Source organism: Telopea speciosissima, chromosome 7 (assembly GCF_018873765.1).
Source record: "Telopea speciosissima isolate NSW1024214 ecotype Mountain lineage chromosome 7, Tspe_v1, whole genome shotgun sequence".
Lineage (NCBI taxonomy): Eukaryota > Viridiplantae > Streptophyta > Magnoliopsida > Proteales > Proteaceae > Telopea > Telopea speciosissima.
The window spans coordinates 66,566,325-66,585,138 of NC_057922.1; the positions used below are offsets into that span (position 1 = coordinate 66,566,325).

General features: G+C 38.6%; 2 protein-coding genes across 2 annotated transcripts; one reads left to right on the top strand and one right to left on the bottom strand.

The window, feature by feature from the left end:
• Positions 1–3,014: 3,014 nt before the first annotated feature.
• On the top strand, positions 3,015–6,426 carry LOC122670044 (60S ribosomal protein L18-2). Its single transcript, XM_043866990.1, has 5 exons — positions 3,015–3,061; positions 3,254–3,343; positions 3,907–4,035; positions 4,822–5,004; positions 6,082–6,426. Exons 1-5 carry the CDS (start codon positions 3,059–3,061, stop codon positions 6,238–6,240), a joined length of 564 nt encoding a protein of 187 aa, XP_043722925.1. The 5' UTR covers positions 3,015–3,058; the 3' UTR covers positions 6,241–6,426.
• Positions 6,427–14,095: 7,669 nt separating this feature from the next.
• On the bottom strand, positions 14,096–16,687 carry LOC122669079 (ethylene-responsive transcription factor RAP2-12-like). Its single transcript, XM_043865727.1, has 3 exons — positions 16,342–16,687; positions 14,419–15,381; positions 14,096–14,275 (listed from the first exon to the last, which is right to left on the bottom strand). Exons 1-2 carry the CDS (start codon positions 16,586–16,588, stop codon positions 14,462–14,464), a joined length of 1,167 nt encoding a protein of 388 aa, XP_043721662.1. The 5' UTR covers positions 16,589–16,687; the 3' UTR covers positions 14,096–14,275; positions 14,419–14,461.
• Positions 16,688–18,814: the final 2,127 nt, after the last annotated feature.

Genomic DNA, 18,814 nt, shown 5'->3' on the forward strand with positions numbered 1-18,814 from the left:
CCTTCCCACGTTTTTGCTCTTTGGAGAAATGAGGAAAAGCTTAAGAGCTTCCTCCTCTATTTACCCTCTTAAGGCTAAAATAAACAACAAAATGTAAACTCCCTAAACTACCCTTACCTTTATTCCCTTTTCCCTACAACAAGCCATGGTCCAACTATTGGGCTAAGATTGAACCCATGGTCCTTGAACCAACCTAACTTCTCAAACCTAAAAAGAATCTATTGGCTATAAAACGAAATAGGCCTTAGGGCCAGTTTGGCTAAGGTTATTAAGTCCAATTAGTTAGGGTATGTTTGGCTTAACTTAAGGCCCAAAAATGTATTTTAGTTTAGGGCTTGTTTGGCTAGGGTCTCTTAGTTGTAACTTAAGGCCTGTTTATGTAGGGTAGCTTAAAAGTTCATTTAACAAGAAACACATCTAATGATAGTTTTAGAATAAAACATGGGCCTTAAGGTCCGTTTGGTTTCTCATTAAAATCTCAAGTGCTAAGGTCTTAAGTCTTGTTTGGTTTAGGCCTTTAACACTAAAACTCATTAAAATCATATTTGGGCTTTGTGGGCCCACAAACAAGGTTAAAAAATGCAAAAGAAGGTAAGGGTGGGGTCCATCTGGTCCAAGGGTCTGATTATAGTGTCCGAGACACGGGAATGTGGGTCCCACAGGAAAGTAAACCAAAAGGGTAGGTAACAGTACGGGCGGATCCTCGAGCGGATTCAGTTCGAGTGAGTCTGTTCGTGACTCCGGTGCTGCTGTTAGGGCCCAAACTTCAAGGGAAACTGTGGAACTTTGACCCGTGCTTCCAGGACTTCGAGGGGACACTTATAATAATATTTTAAGTTCACGGTCATAGGTGTTGACCATTGCCACCGTGGCATTACCCTTTGGGTAAGGTCTAAATTGCCTTGGGGTATTAGGGTATATTTCAGGTGCGGGTGTAACATATGGCCTCTCTCCCCCACTTGGCTTATTGAGCTTTGTAATCATGATGCCTTGTGCTCCTCTTGCCCTTCTTTACAATAAAATCTCTTATTACCCCCCAAAAAAAATTATATTGAGATGTATGTGGGTCTTCTATGACATGGACTAATAAGTGACAAATAGTGAAACATTATACTTTATTGGTATAGTGACCCATAGAAGGACCCAACCTAAAAACCCACGCACGCCCTCCAAGCATGGGTCAGGTTTGTCGATCATTTAACATTCCATTCATAATATGAATAATAACTATACACACAGGTTTAAAAGTTTAAATCCATTCCCATAACCACAACATATATGAAGACATAGGGACCCCATGATTGTAATCAAAATACACATCTTATATGCATTATGGTGTACATCTTATGCACCCAAAATATGGATCACTCAAACACCTTGTAGATGAAAAATTCCAGCCCATAAAAATTGATATTCAAATTGGAATTAAACATATTAATTTTATTAAATCTCTCAAGAGTGCGTGAAGAGATACTTTTTCCACCCATCTTCTTCCTCCCATTTACGGCTTCTTAGTCATACTAATAAAACCCTTTTTTTCCCTAGTGCATGTACATTACCCACGGGAAGAAGGGAACCAGCCGTCGCACAAAGGCCGTGGCCGCAGGGCATCATGCAGCCTACACATGCGCATGTAGGCAGAGGCCCGCATGGGCGATGGCTGCTGCCTCACGCGGCATGGCAGAGCCAAAAGGGGCTGGTTGCTTGCTGCCCCGAGTGCACACGGCCAAAGGCCATAATGGGGTTGGGGCCTTGCTGCCCGAGTGCATGCAGCCAGGGAACATTGCGGTCATGGGTGCATGCAGCCAGGTCGTATGAATCCCCATTTTTTTTTATAATTAACAAAGATCATACAATAAAGCTTTATATTCCTTTTATTCGTCACTATGAAGAGTGACGCAATTCACTTCACTATTTTAAATTTGCCCTTACAAGTTATATTTTGTTGAGTTAGAGTGAAAGGGTAGTCTTGTTATTTCACTTTAAATAAATCCATTGTAGCAAATCCCTCCCTTTCTCTTTCTCTTTCTCTTTCTACTCCTTCCACTTCGATTAACTCTGCACTAAAACCTTCAACAGAAACATCAACGAACTCGATCATCAAATCCCATTCTGAAAAAACAACTGTCTACTTATTCCATCATCACTATAATATTTCATTTCTCTATGAAAAAACAACTGCTTCGACTTACCACACTGGAGTTTTTTAGAAATTTCAAACACAAATGAACCGTGGGTGTTGGTACGAACCAGGGGTATGTCGTTTTGAAAATTTACGCACAAATGAATGTAGGTGGTAACTCGCCTTATCCATGCCAAGTTGGTTTTTGAAGCATAGGAATCGATCGTCGTTGGCCCTTTATCTGGTTTGGATCATTGTGATCCTGGAATCCAATTTGGAGAAGTTCAAGATCGATCGGATCAAAGCCTCGGTTTACATGCTGCAAATGAAAGATCTACTTATCATTTGATCCTTTTCAGATTCACCCAGATTAATTGTCCTCTAGACTGCAACCTTCGAAACAAACAAGGAGGGAAATCGGGCACCATGGCAGGGGGAGGGGACAAGAGACAGAGATATGGTGACTCATCGTAGAGGGGGCGGACGGAGACGGGAGAAGGGTGAAGCAAGGCATGGGTGCAGGTGATGGTTAAAGGGGGTGTTACTGGGAGTGGGGGAGAAAGAGAGGCGGGGAAGAGGTGTAAGAACCACGGAGGACAATTCAACCCTGACATGAGGTTTTGATTCTTGTGCGAATCGGATCTCGCCGGTAAACCCTAAAACAGTGACCTTGGTACCCATTAGTCAATCATCATGGAATGTGATTTCGAAGTTTGAACCGATTGGTCCGATTGTGGTCCTGACCTCTTAAGGTTAAAACCATTAAAAGAACCGGACCAACAGACATACCTTAGCCCTAAACCCTAAAACCAAATCCTTGCAGCTGATTGCTCTTTTGCCAGTTTGACTTGCTTATATCTGAGAATTTGTGGGAAAGAAAGAGTTTCTCTTCTTCGTCTGCTTCAGTTTAAACCCTAATTCTCTCGCGGGGCGACAATGGTACGCGTAACTGATTCATCTGCACTTTCTTTAATCCATGATGGAACAAAACATGAAAAGCCTTCTTCTTTTCCCATCCCTCCCCAAAGCATCCTCAAAACCGTTTTTCTCTTTTCGGTTTTGAATGTGAGCCTATATTTTGAGGTTTTTTACTTTTGAAGATCTGATAATTTGGAGTTTTCCTTTTGTCAGGGTATAGATCTGGTTGCGGGAGGCAAGAGCAAGAAAACTAAGCGAACGGCACCAAAATCTGAAGATATCTATCTCAAGCTTCTCGTTAAGGTTAGGGCGCTGTGTCACAGAAATTTATTCTTCTTTTTCCTCGCTTTCCCGCCCCCCGCTCCCCTCTCATTTCTGTGTGTGTCTAAGGTCATGTAGTTTTCTTAGGTACTTTGGCTGCAAACAAGTCATTCTGGTTCTTTCGCTTTTGGCATAATTGGGATTTTTATTTGATGACTAAAGAATTAGGAAGCTTGGTTTTTATGACGACTTGGGCGATTTCTGCTGCTTCCGTGGTGATTTTTGCATTATTCCGAATGGTTTTATAGTGGTTTACTATGGGATTTGTCTTCACATGTTTCCTAGTATTGGAACTTTACTTTTGCTTTTGTTTCTTTTATTCACTTGGGGAAGACGAAACTTTTAGTAGTCGTGGAATTCTGAACCCGTGATGAATTGTGGCCATAAAATAGCCTTGAATCCTTACACATTGTGTATATTCTTGTTTCTCCTTTTGGAGGAATGTGGAATTCTGTGGATATCACTATTTATCCCACCCTCTTTCCGCAATTTTCTGGTTGGTGTGGATGGATCAAATTTTTTATTTTTTATTTTTTGGGTCCCAGCTCTACAGGTTTTTGGTTAGGAGAACTGATAGCAAATTCAATGCTGTCATTCTGAAGAGATTGTTCATGAGCAAGGTCAACAAGCCACCCCTGTCTCTCTCAAGGTTGATTGAGTTCATGAAAGGGAAGGTAAAGATGTTAATTTTCTTGAATTAGTATATTCCGCTACTTGTCAGTTTCTTAATAGTATTGACAAATATAATTGTCCATTTCATTTTTATAGAGGAGTAATACTTGTGGGCAACCAGAGATAACATTTATTCACTATCTGTGCATGGGCTTGCATAATCCTTCATTCCTGCAGTGGAAACTAAAATGAATTTTCTGCTCATTAAACTTGTTCAGTATTTTCATCCTCTCTTTTACGTCAAGAAGGCATATCAGTACATTAAAGAGTAGATAGATAGGTTGAAGTTCAATTGAATTTTTTATCTTCATATCATGGTGTTTTAGCTATAAATATTGTTCACACCCAAAGGAGGTATTGTGCTAGACCAGTAGATCAACTGGGCTATGGTAATGATCTCCTGGCTAAGAAACCAGTTTGATCTATTGATCTTAATCATCTCATTTATGGGCATTATTTGCAATTATTACTTTTATAAGTCTCCTTTATAAAAAAAAAAAACTAAAGCGCCATTGAAATTTACATTTTTTTGAAGGATGTTCAATGAAGAGTTGCTTTAGTTTGAAGCTACAGTGATAATGGCAAAGTTATCTTCTATATCAACATTTAATGCTGCTGTTATTAAAAAAGAATGAAGGACTGCCCTCCTTTTTTTTTACCTTGGGGTGGGGGAATGGTTCTTGAGATAGCATTCATTGGAAACCCAAATTTTGAGATAGTTTTCTCATTGCTATTCCATACTGGAATACTGGACTCTAAAAACATTGGTGCTGATTGCTGATACTCAGGAAGATAAGATTGCAGTGGTTGCTGGGTGTGTTACTGATGATACACGAGTTTATGAAGTTCCTGCTTTAAAGGTGACAGCCCTGAGGTTCACAGAGACAGCTAGAGCTAGGATTCTCCAGGCTGGTGGTGAATGTTTGACTTTTGATCAACTTGCTCTGAGGGCACCTCTGGGACAGAACACGGTTAGTTAGAATTATAATTCTAGCATGTCAATGCTTTCTGTTGTATAACTTGCTCTTGAATTTGGTCATTTTTTTAAAACTTCATTTGATATATTAAATAATTTGAGTTTATCCATTGGAAGCCTAAATACGGCCACATTTTTCTCATACACATGGAAAGTATTAGTTCTGCAACATAGCCATGAGATAATAGATGCTATTTGAATTACTTTTCATCTTATCGTTGAAAGTTTGATGAATTCAATTGGGCTATTGTTCCCCCACAAGAGTACAATATGGTGCAGCCATGCTGATGTTGTGGTATAGGCACTTTGGAGTAGATAAAGCTTAGGATCCCCTTCGAGATCGATGTTTTTGATCCTTAACATCAGCCTTTCTTGTGACAGAATATGTCTTTTGTTTCTGTTGGCTTCTTGGAATAAAACAGAATTAGGATCATTTCTTTTGTTAGTTTTTCTTTTTCTTCTTTTTCAGTTGATATGTTTTACCATTATTGACTCGGCTATGGATTTACTTACCTGAAACAAAATCAGGTGTGTGAAATGGAAACGGGGAGAAACTTGGCAATCTGAGAGTTGTACATGGGAAAACAACCTGACACCTAAGAACAGGTTTTATTAAAAATGTCCATCCATGTGGGAAACCAAATTTCATTGTATCTATTGTTATAACTGAACTAAGTTGTCAGCCAGGCTCAGTTCTTACCATCAGTGACAAAGGATTTCCTTACATCTGTGTGCAGTTTGAAAATACTTGTGCTTATGTCATGTGTGGCAAAACTATTTGGGAGCCTTTTGAATTGCCTCAGTAGTATATATGTATTTTTAAAGAATTGCTTCAGTGTTGAACTGTTATTAACTTGTTATGCATTAACTTCATATATATATATATATATGTATATATTTTTAAAACCCCTGGAGCTGTAAACCTTGACTGAGTTTTGTCAGTGTTTGGTTTTTAACGTTGTTGAAACGAGTGTTTGAACTTTCCCTAGGGCTCTATATTGCCTTCTTAAATTTCATTCTCGATGTAAATATGTTTCCACTCATGTAGTAGTACTGTTCATTCCGGTTATAGGTTCTTTTGAGGGGGCCCAAGAACTCAAGAGAGGCAGTGAAGCACTTTGGCAAAGCACCTGGTGTGCCCCACAGTCACACAAAGCCATATGTTCGCTCCAAGGGCCGGAAGTTTGAGAAAGCTAGAGGGCGTAGAAACAGTCGTGGATTCAGAGTGTAAGCACTTGAGTCATGGACCTGGCTAATTGAGAAATTTTTAGGTAGAATATTTTGGAGTTTGTTCATTTTGGATTGTATTGACCAAAGTTCCATATGTATTTCCTTATTATTTTTGAGGATTTTGATGCAGTTAGTTTGAATTTCATTAATTTAAATGATAATCTTTTCATCCTGATGAAAATTTAAGTAATATCCTCACGAATATCTGATTGTTCCTTTCTGGGCATTTAAGTGAAATTTTAGGGCTAATTTCTATCACTACACTAGCCTATAATTTCCAAAACTTCCCCATGAAATTTCTTTTGTGTCTTCTAATAAGGCCACCTCTCCACCCTTTATCGTTTCTCAACTCAATTCAACTCAACTCAGCGTTTAAGTGGGCTTGGCTACATGGATCTTTTTTTGCCAATCATTTCTATTCTCACTGAGTACTTTAAAATTCCGAACTTCCCTTGGGTTATTCCTCTCCACCGATTCATCACTTTTAAAATGCATCCGTTTGGATTCAGCGCAAACCAACTTGTTCAGTTGTTTGAGACCCAAAAGAACAGAAGGAAAAATAAGAAATGATAGCAAAGAGAAGCCCTTCTCCATGTCTTACTATTTCCAGTGCTAATATGGTTGAGAAAGAAGGGGGGGGGGGGGTTGATGTTGAAGATTGGGGATCTTAAATTCAAGGGGAGAAGATAAATATTTAGGAAATTCTCTCTACAAGGATGACGCTAACTACAAATTATGCATGAGGATAGTTGGATTTGCATAGCAGCAAGGAACGGGTGCTTGTCCACAAAATCAATTGCTTATTATCTCCTCCACTCGTGACTCATAACCCAAGCAAGCTTCTTGCCTTCCAATCTCACGCTAATAGGGGAGTGCCACCGTGTTAACGGATGATGAGCAATCATAGTTTGGCATCTCAAATAACAAAACCTGTTCAAATCCATAGTTGTGGAACTCAATTTGGCAATTACACATAACGAGTTCTTCGGTTATTAAGATGTAGTGTAAAAACTAACCAGATCACCAAAGAAGTAACAGAGGTTCTTTTAGCAATGGTTGTAATAGTGTGTCAAATGTACACATGAAACTGTGTTGTAGCTCCAATTAAAATATGGAGCAACAATGGGTCCAAAGGCAATAGTCATTGTTGCATGTGGTGGTGCTCTCCTCAATGGGATCAGCTCAACAAATGGGGGCTTTAGCGATAAGAACTGTTCTCCTTCAATTACTGATGCTGAACATAGGGGACGTTGGAGGTCAGAATGAATCGGAATCAGAATTTTAAAATTGTATCAAATTAGATTGGTCGGAATTGGCTGAGGCCGATCCCGATTCCAGACGATCCAAATCTGGTTGATTCTGTTAGGAAACTAGGGTTTGAATTTTTTTTGAAGCTATTGCTATCGATTCTTATCTGGGTTTTTAAACATCGAGTGGAATGCCAATCAACATTGCATTTCTCAATAATTTCTCTAGAATTGGCCATGACAGATTTCTCCAAATCTCCTCTAGTTGAGATTGGTAAGCTCAAGTTATGTTTGTTCTCTCATGAAGATATTCAGGTTTGGGGAGGCTCCAAGAATTGTATTTTCTCAGATCAATCAGCGTATCATTTCTTCTGTAACCAGAGAGATCAACAGAATCAAGCAGCAGCCTCTTCCTCTTCTCATTCGTCTCAACGTCACATTCCTGAGATCGCTTGAAAGAACATCTGGTCCTGCATTACATCCCCCAAGATTTGTACGTTCCTCTGGAGGTCATGTGCTAAAGAATTATGTTAGTGTTCGTGGCGCTTGTAGTGGCAACAATGCAGTGTTGTTATGGTTGGCAACAAGGATTTGGTAGTAGAGGTCATCAGCATATGGTTGTGGAGACAGTATTAGGATGTATATTTTTTTTGGGCATGTGTTTTGCTTCTTTCTTGTTGGTCCAAAGGGAATCTATTGGGATAATATATATATATTCTCTTGGGACGACTAAAAATGCATTTGGAGTCCCAGAGAATAATGAAAAATGAGGAGAAGTCAACTTTTATCATTCCGGCATGATTCGAAAGCATAGGCGCAAAGGAAATCGATAGAGAACATCGGTTTGGTTGTTGGTGATGGATTCGAGTGCTTGATACTCTCTATTGAAGATTTCAGTGTATTCGTTTGGAGTTGGGAGTTTGCCTTTGAGAAGGTAAACGTGTTCACAAACCGTTGCTCCTGTAATCTAGGTTTATTTCTCTATTCTTGAATGTATTGGGTAGAACCTAGAGTGTAATCTATTGTGAGTTGGATTTGTGATTGAAATCTGTTAATTGGGTTGATTGATTGTAAAGCTGAGCCCATTTTGTATTGGGGATTGAGGTCTTTGCCCTCACTGAGGTGAGTGGTTGAAGCAGGGTAAGGGGTATCCTGATCGTAAGGGCGGCTAATTGTATTGGAGTTGAGTATTGGGCATATACGAAACCTCAAGGGGTATTACTCCGAGGAGGTAGCCTTCACATACTGTGAGGTGAACCACGTATATCGTGTCTCTTTGTCTACTGTTATTTGTTGGAGACTAATCCCTGTTTTGCAGAGTGGGTTTACAGTCTTGGTAAACGTGGGTTTACAATCTTGATAAACCTGACCATATTCTAGTGGTGCGAGGTGAGACTGTAAGTGACTGTGTGGTTTGCAGAATTCGTCAGAATCAAGGAAACTAATTCACCCCCCTCTCAGTTCGATCTGGTATTCACATAGCCTCTGGGGAGGCCTTAATGAAGCGGAAAACTCTCATCGACCCTGCTTACGCCAAGTGTGGTACCTCCCCTGAATCTGTGAACCATATCTTATTGGATTGCTCTTTAGCTCGTGCGGTTTGGTTTGGCTACAGCTTATCCTTTACTCCCCCTTTGAATCCCCAACTATTTCAATTCATCCATAAATGGGTTACCTTATGCCCACAAGGGAAGAAGCGGAGTAGGAAGCTTCTGGTCTTGCGGCTTTCATTTTGTTGGACTCTATTGAAAAGTAGGAACTCAGCTATTTTCAATGGCAAGCATAGCACCCCACTAGAGATAATCAAGGAAGCAGAAGCTCTCTTTCGAGAATTCAAAGCTGCCAATGAGAGTTGCGGTCGAGCTTCTAGATCCATAGAACCTTCGCCCCTTACTCTTCAGTATTGATCTCATCCCAATTCCCCTGCCTTTAAATTGAACTCTGATGCTTCCTTAAAAGATGGGAAGGGAGGAATGGGCTTTATTATTCGTAACAGTCATGGAATCCAGTCAAAGCTATCTCCAATCCTGTTGCCTTCTCCTCTGTGCTTCAAGGAGAGGCGATTGCTTTAAGAGCTGGCCTCCAAAGTGTTGAATAAGGCATCGATTGCTTGGTTGCTGAATCAGATTGCAAAGAATTGATCACCATTGTCAATTCTAATCAGCCTCACCATTCAATTGATTTGATCAGTCTTGGTACAAGATATCAAACTCTTGAGTAGTTGATTCAGGGATTGCTTATTTACCTACATCTCCAAGGAGATTAACAGCGTAATTGACTCCCTGGCCCAAAAGGCAATGTCTTGTGCGTGTGAGATAAACTGGCCACATTTCACTCCTTTGGTTGTCTAGTCTTCAGATACCTTGCGTTAGACACGTTTTAATAAATAATTTCGTTTTCTCCAAAAAAAAAAGAAAAAAAAATGGTAAGTTGGTAAATGTTCCATCAACGTTTGAGGCACATGTTTTAAGGTTTTTCATGGAAAGTTGTGTAGGGGTGTCAATTGGTTCGGTTCCTTAATGGTTCCAGACCTAAGAAGTCAGGACCAGAACTAAACCAATAAGCTTATCAATTCCAAACTTGAGATCCAGGACCATTAAATAATGGGTGGATCAGTTCTAGTTCCTGAATGATTCCAAGCAGTCCAAATTTTTTTAAAAAAATTCCCGAACACGTGCTATATATATTTAATAATATTATAATAAGACACTAATTTCAATTACAGAGATATGCTTCATTTTTTTTCTTAAATCGCAGTAGTACTTTATATTACCTTTTCTTTTGTATTAGTTAGTAAGTAGGAACACCACAACCCTCATAAATTATGATTATTTTAAAGTATGTTCTTAAGTTAGCATTCCCAAATGGACTTTTAAATTTACAGCCAAATCTTTGGTAAAATAATATATGAGACAAGTGGTACCAATCAAAATTGAAAGAGTAAAAAAATAAAGGATTTGACCTTAGCTCTCATGAACTTGAGTCTTAAGATTTATATATTATATAAAATTAGGATGTGAATTTGTTCCGGTTTTACTGGTTCCTACTGTTCCTAATTGGTAGATCCAAAACCATACCAATAAGCTATTGAGTGAGTCGATTCCGGCTCCTAGTGGGTTGGGGTGCGATTTTCGATTCTGGTCCGAAATTGACACCCTTAGTTGTGGGTAGTGGTTATAGGTATTTAATTTGTAACCTCCTTTCCCTCGCACGTATAACAATGCCTGAACTGAATGGGTGTTCATTGTGTGATAGCTGGAATTTTCATCCTCTCAAGTGCTGGCATCAGATGATACACCTCACTTGTACATTGGATTTTTAAAGGTGCACAAGTCCGATGCACTTTACAGTGCACCACACTCGAGAGCATAAAAATTCGTGATAATTGAGTGTGACAAAACAACCATAACAATTTCGAGAGAGGAAGAGGGAACTATGTAGCACGGGTGTGGCACCCACAATTAGTAGTCACTTCAAATATTTTTACTGCCACGATGGATTGTCGGTATACAAAGATTGACCTTTTTCTTCCACTATTATGTTTTTTTCTACTCTCATTTAATCCCTATATAAAATTAGGGAGAAAGACCGCTAACCAGTGCTGCGTGTGGGCGTGTACCTGCGCCCAGACATAGCCCAACGCGAAAAGACAACAACATACCCCCTAGAAAGGTGGAAAAGTCCAGGGTTGTGGCAGTCTTTTTGCACTGGGCTATGTCTGGGTGCAAGTACATACCCACAAACAACACCGATTAGCGTTCCTTTTCCCATAAAATTATGAAAGACAAATATATGATTGAGTTTTTCTCAAGTCCCGCTGGAAAAATTCCCTTTACTGATAATATTAATCGAGGAAAGATAAGATAAAATTATGAAAGACAAATATATGATCAAGTTTTCCTCAAATCACCCCTCACCGTTGGCATTAATGGGGGCAACGATAATTATTGTAATGAATTATGGGATATTTGATATGTCACACATTCAAATGTTGGAAAATCAGGTTTTTTGATTTGACTCGCTTTTTAGAAAAACCTGCTGACTCAATTTTTTCAATCCAATAAAAATCGAGTTATGTTTTTAAAAATTTTAATGCAATAAATATGTATAAATTAATAAAAAATAAAATAAAAATGTGTAAAAACCAAGAAAAAAAAAAAACGAGGAATCACAGATCATTGCATTTTGAGTTGATACCATTGAACAAGAGAAGGGAGTTGAGGGGCTGAGTGTTTCTTATTATTTTAGAATATGGATTTACTATTTTACTCAATTCAGTTTCTAAGTGAATTAGCTTTATGATTTTTAAAAAAATGAGTATACGCGTCGAGTTTGTCATAAATCAAGTAAAAATACCGTATCTTATTTGACCCGAATAATATATGATCCAGTCTCGCCATTTTTTATCTTGACCTAGTTTACATAACTCTTGATCAGGTTTTTCAAAATTTTGACTCGAAACCAATTTTCCAAATATGCATTCAATTAGGAAGAGGATTAATAACCATATATTCAAGTGGAAATCCCTTCTATAGAATGAGCGAAAATTTTCTAAAAAAAAATATACGTTTTTTGAGTGTTTAACGAAAGTTCCAATATTTTGATCACTGTATCTATGGGTTTCCAGATTGGAATCGAGAGACGGATTTGAGCTCCGATTCCAATTTTTTTAAATCCTTGCTAAGTAGAAAGATCTCTGAAACCTCCTTTGCATGTAAGGTTTTAAGGTGGGTAGATTGACCACATCAGTGCACTGTAGGTGGACAAGGATTCTTAGTTACCCTAAGGGAAAGAAAAACAAAATTGAGACAAGGACAGTAGACCTTTTTGGCGTAACCACCCAAACCAAAGGAAGGAAACCAAAGAAAAAACAAAGACACACCCCCGTGAGTCCGTGACAAATACTTTTACCAGATCAAAGGGCCGTGGCCAACCGGACCCAAATTTTACATAAAAAGAGAATTCAATCCCACATAAGTAAACTTCGCCTGGCGGACCTGAAACCCCCACCTCCTCCCCCAATCAATAATTTGCGATCACGTGTCTGATGACTCACGTCCCAACTTCCAAGGCTTTTGGACTTTCGGCTTTGGAATGCGTATTTTCTGGATTTTGATTCTTCTCCTATTTCTTTCCCCGACTATAAAGATTGTTTTGTTAGGTAAGAAAAACCAAGACAAAGACGTAGCGATTGCCTGCGCCCTGCGGTGGACCGACCCCATATCATACTATTTCGAAAGTAAAAACAATAATTAATGGTCGGGGGCAATTACTATCACTACCCTACACTTAAGCCTATATGTATTAATAAACTTTTTTTCCTGAAACTATCTGCCGTTAAATTTTTACATACCTAGATTATCCATTCTTCTTTTTCATCTGCTAAACTATTTAACTCACCATTCTTCTATTTTTTTTACTATTATAAAAACACCCACCCACTTCTTCTCTCCCATTTTTTACTCCATTCAGTTTTTTTTTTTATTTTTTCTATAATTTTTTTATTTAATTAATTTTTTACTCAACATTTCATCCTCATCGTTCTTCTTCAAACAGATTGATTTGATCCTTATCATGATCCAATTCTTCTCCTTCGTCTCCATTATAGGTTTACCTTCTACGTCTACGAATATGAAGAGGGAGAAGAAAAGTCACGACTCAAAAATCGCGCTGTAGGTTAATAAAAATAAAAAAAACAAAAAAATAAATTAAATTAAAAGAGGAAGAGAGAGAAGTGGAATGCTTTGCAAAGAGTCGGATGTGTTCCATGGTTTTAATGCACGGTATCGAAACGGGTATCGATAACCTATAAAACCAATACGATATCAGCCTAAATTGGTTGTATTAGACAAAATTACCACTAAATCTCCTTAAAAAATGAATTTTCTAACCATTTTACCCCTTATCCGTATCATGCTATTGCTACGATATCAACACAATATCGATGACTAGCAAAACCAATATATATCAACCGATACTTAGAACTATGATCTGTTTGAAGAAGAACGATGAGGATGAAATATTGAATAAAAAATTAAATAGAAAGATTGAAAAAAAAAATTAAAATGGAATAAAAAATGAGAGAGAGACGAAGCGGGTGGTTGCTTTCATTTTTTTACTATTTAATGATAAAAATAGTAAAAAAATAAAAAAAAAATTGTAAGTTAAATAGATTAGCAGATTACTAGGTGAAAAGGAAATAAAATCTAAGTATTTAAAAACATGAGGCTAGAAGGAGATGTAAAAGTTTAAAAGCAAGGTAGTTTCAGAAAAGAAATTTAAGATAAAGTAACTTTAGTAAATATAGGGTAGTGATAGTAATTGCCCCATTACTTCTTTTTCCTGATATACAGATAGATACAATGAGCAGAAAATTAAAATCATCCCCAGGCAAAAAATGCCTAAAAGATAACGAGGCGGATAAACCCAAGCAAGCAAGATAAAGGAATACCAAAAAAAATTAAAAACAAGGGGAATGCAGGAAAAACTCAAATATGGATGGGAGTTCAAACTGATACAGATCAGTATTTTTCATCACATAACACCAGTCATCAACAGTTAACAACAAAGTCAAAGGCAAAGGCAAAGGCAAAGGCAAAGGCAAAGGCATGCAGTTTAAACCCAAACGCAAATACCCAGAAGCAGGTCAAGTTACAAATTTGAAAACAATAATCTAAAGATGATACCTAAATATATTTCCCCATATAACCCAAAAGCTGCCTGAGAACTCTCCACACTTGGAACCATATGCACCTTTTTGTTCTCCATCTCTACCATCAGCAGCTATTCCTGAAACAAAGTAATACTACTAAGGATGATATCTTTTTTAATAAAAAGTAGTACAAAAAAACAAATTCACAAAGAAAATTAAATTTATATAGAACAGATAACTGATAAAAAAGGAGCTACAAATTGTGAATATTATTACTAACATGTTGTCTTAATTACATAAACCAGCATGAAGACCAAGACCTTTCAAAAGACACCTCCCACCATCGGAGAGAAGTCATCAAAGCTCCATAGGTCCATCGAACTATTGAGGAGGCTTTCCATTGATGTCTCCGTCTCCGTCTCCGTCTCCCAGCTGCCGTCAAGATATGGTATTTGAAAGAACTTCGTCTGGGATTCAAATGTGGACACTTCTTCAGGAAGTTTCTTTGCAGTATTTTCCTCAATCTGGATCACATCATCCTCGGGTATGGTCCTCATTTTTTTATTTAAACGAGAATCCTCCAAAAGTTCAGACACCTCACCACTCCCAATTGCATTTGAGAGAACTGATGATATCTCTGGAGTCTTGGATTCTCGGTCTCCCCACCCAAAATCAGAACAGTCATAGGAATTGCTCCCCTGATCGGAGTTGAAACAAACTGTGTCACCATCAGAAGGTGAAAAGGATTTGAATCCATTTGGCTCTCCAATAATGGTGGCAGGGAATGAACCCATGCATCCAGATCCATTTGATCCATTCACTGAGACTTTCTCTTCCATGTAGGCCAAATTGTCATAGAAATCAGAAGCTGGGTTGCTCATGAAACTGAAATTTTGGTCGAGATTCTGCTTTTCAGATGTCATGCTAGCTTTTGGAACTGGCTTCAGAGGGTTTGACTTGGCAGTGCGTTTCTGAGCAGGGGAGGATGTTTCTTCTGGGAAATTCACCTTAGCTTTATTGCCTCGGATCCTTCGAGCTTCAGCATCATAAGCTCTAGCAGCTTCTTCAGCAGTATTGAAGGTTCCTAGCCAGACCCGAACCCCCTTTCTAGGGTCTCTGATCTCGGCAGCCCATTTCCCCCAAGGCCGCTGCCGGATTCCTCTGTACTGGTTCTTCCTTTTTCTCTTGGCAGATTTTTCAGCAAGCCCATTGAATCCCCTGGGTTTCACAGCAGTCGAACCTCCTGTGGTTCAACAAAGAAAAGCACCACAGTAGTAGCCCTGAGAATGTCTCTAATGGATAATAATTTAACAGAGAAGACTATATATTTATGATTCCTAAAATTAATTTTCCTTGATTTCTAAAACGTAATTTTCCACAGCAATTAATTGGGAAAGTACAAGATCTTCTCATATATCCTTCCTCTTATTTATTTTCCTACTGTCTAAATAGATGGCCTAATCTCAGGTTGCAGAAAGAAACAAACAAAATAACGAATAAAGGCAGAAAATAAAACGTGAATTTGCTGGGAACAAAATAGAGACTGAATCAAACCGCAAGTTTAACCAATTTCTAATTTTCTAGCTCGATATATGAAAATGCCTTAAGAAGGTAAATGAAATCCAGTGGTAAAAAAATTTCTAATACAAACGAGTTCGCTCCCAAAATATTCGAAGTCGATCAAGAAAGAAGTATATACAGGAAAAAAGGCCATTTCATTTCAGGGGAAGGCCGCTAAAAGGAAATAAACCACCAAAAGGAACTTTTTTTTTTAAACGGGAAAAGTAGAATAATCAAGAGCTTCAAAGAAAACAAATTCAAGAAAAATATGAGCGCCAAAAGCCATTTGTAAGAATATAATTACAGGATTGTTGGGAGGTCAAATTTTCAGGGAGGAAGCAAAAATCTGCAAGTGCAAAGTTACACTTGAAATGACAGAAATGATCAAAGGGAAAACTCAAACATCCCAAATCCGAGAGAGTAGAGAAATCGTTAAAGAGTGAAAATTCCAAATAATAAAAAAAATCTGGGAGAAATATACCTACTTCCAGCATAAAACAGAAAAAAAAAAAATCCCATTTTAGAAACAGTAAAATATCCTAATATTATTGGGGAAAAATAAATAATACCAAACCTGAAGCGGAAGTAGGAAACCAGCCAAGATGAAAACCGTAAATTGATAAGAGATGAAGATCAGGAATACCTCGTGAAGGCCGAGATGTGGGAGCGAAGGAAAATGTTTTGACATTTTGTACCTCCTCATCGGACTGGTCTTTGAACTCCTGAAAGTCAGCCTCGAAATCGTCGTCGACGTTGGTGATTTCCGATCGCAAGGGCTTGGAAAAGTAACTGCCAGAGTTGTTCTTAATGTCCCACACTAAATCAGCAGCGGTGAGTCGCTTGGAACGACTCGTCGGAATGAAATCGGAGATTATAGCTCCACCACACATCTTGGTTCAGAAGATCGTCGGATCAAATCCAAGTTAACTCGACCGTAAGAGATCGATTAAATATGGCTAAGAGAGAAAGATATAGAAATGTATACAAACGCAGACTCCAGAGAGAACAAAACGAGAAACGAAACGGTAGTTCGCTTTTTCCTTTGGCTTTTGTTTTCACACCTGAAACTGTAACGCAGGAAGAATCAAAGTATAATAAGCTTTGTGAGCTCCAGAGCACACTTCTTGTAGAGAAAGAGGAAAGTAACGAAAAGGTGGGGGTGTTTTTTATATTGAAGGAATCGCAGAGAAACAGAGAGAGAGACAGAACGAGCGAGGCGGTAGCGAGTAGCGAGTAGCGAGTAGCGACTAGCGACAACAAATAAATATACGTGTCCGTCCGTCAGGGAGGGAAATGGAAATGGAAATGGAAATCTCTGATTTCTTTTATTTGCAGGAGGAGAGAGGAGGCAACGCGGTATAGTTTAAATGGTTGTAATTATGAAGAGATAAAATCTGATTCTGATGGACCTACCCAAGATTTCATTTTCGGTAAATCTTTAAGGTGGGAGATCTAATTACGGTACTACCCTTGTCATAGGTACATCGAATACGTTACCTCCTGTGTCCTAGAATAATGGAGTGCTCTATGGTTTTAGGTTGGACTTGTTGGGGGCCGACTACATTTGACGCTAGGGCCCCCTGTACACTAGGGTTGTCACTTTTGGATCGGAATCGGTAATCGGATCAAAATCGTCCATCGATCCATTCAATAGCTTATTGATCCGGATTTGGTTTGATCTTTATAATCGTTAAGGAACTGAAGGAAATGCATACATTTGAACTTGTCTTGCACCATTTTTTCTGTATTAAAATGTTAAAGATGATTTTTGCTATTTTAACATACAGTTAAAGTGATTTTTATTATACAATTGTTGTCCAGTTGCTATTAGAACATGACCTAAGACTAAGCAAGACACTTGGCCCCTCAAATTCTAATATTCTACCCTTCTCATTTCTGTTGCACATAGAGAACACACACCAATAGTTAATGAATTGCTTTCGAAATATTCTAGCTTGTTTGAGATTTCTAGTTCCAATGGAAAAAATGCTTTACATTTAGCTACTCAATAAGGGCATTTTTGGACCCGATTAGGAATCGGAACCGAAATCGGACCACTCATTAGTTAATGATCCTAGATCTCAGATTTGGAACCGGTGACCTTATTGGTCCGGATCTGATATTAACACCTTATAGCTGGAACCGCTAGAGAACTGGACTGATAGCCCAGAACCGGACCAATTGACACCCCTAATGTACACCAGATGTTTTTGTTTTAGTTGACGGTATCTGTACCGGCATCGTTCGCTTTGGATACTGACAGCTTGATAGGTATGAAATTATCGCCCCCTATTATCCCCAAAAAAAATAATAATAAACCATGACTGTGTGGACATACTGAGTGCACAAGGCTCTCGTGATCTAGAGAAGGTCATAATGTACGCAACCTTACTTTTGCTTTCACAGAGAGACTGTTTCTAGACTCAAACCTGTGACCACTTGATCGCAATAGAGCAACCTTACTGTTGCACCAAAGCCCGCCCTTCAACCATGGTTGTGTCACGATTCATAAAACTTGATTTAATACATACCGGAGGACCTCAAACCATGTGCATGCAGCTTGGCAACTATCCTCATCACCTTAGTTAAATACCCCTCCTACACAATGTATGATATCTACCCAATAAATTTTTTTTTTAAAAAAAAAGGCAAGAGATTGCTAGTTGGTCATTTGGCCTCTAACGAGTGTGGAGACCAATGAGAGCATACGCAGGGGGCATCAACATGGATGCGATTTTTTTTTTTAAGAGTGGCTGGGTGTTAATTATGCATGCTCTTATGTCTAGGCTTAAGAGCCATGCGACCATGCAACGTTCTTTTTACTTCAAAATAAGAAAAACAAAAAGGAGAAGGTTCTTTGAGCAAGAGGCATAGAGCATCTCACCAATAAAGTGTGACAAAACGGTATTCTACCTATTATATGAGAAGAAAAGTGATATACACGAAAATGCTAAGTACCCTATCCCAACAACTCAAAGAACTTTTTTTTTCCAAAAATAATTAATAATGGTCCACGTTTTATGTGGGGAGCATGGTACAAAAGCCAATGAGAGCACACACGTTGACATCTTTGTGGATGAGATTTCTGTCTTTCATGGGGGTGTGGACCGTACACT

Excerpts from the sequence above, each read along its gene's own strand:
- LOC122670044 (XM_043866990.1), top strand. Across the intron at positions 4,036-4,821 it reads TTGAGTTCATGAAAGGGAAG|GAAGATAAGATTGCAGTGGT; the intron begins GTAAAGATGTTA and ends GCTGATACTCAG. Across the intron at positions 5,005-6,081 it reads CACCTCTGGGACAGAACACG|GTTCTTTTGAGGGGGCCCAA; the intron begins GTTAGTTAGAAT and ends TTCCGGTTATAG.
- LOC122669079 (XM_043865727.1), bottom strand. The coding sequence starts at position 16,588 with ATGTGTGGTGGAGCTATAATCTCCGATTTCATTCCGACGAGTCGTTCC. Across the intron at positions 15,382-16,341 it reads CACATCTCGGCCTTCACGAG|GAGGTTCGACTGCTGTGAAA; the intron begins GTATTCCTGATC and ends GTTGAACCACAG.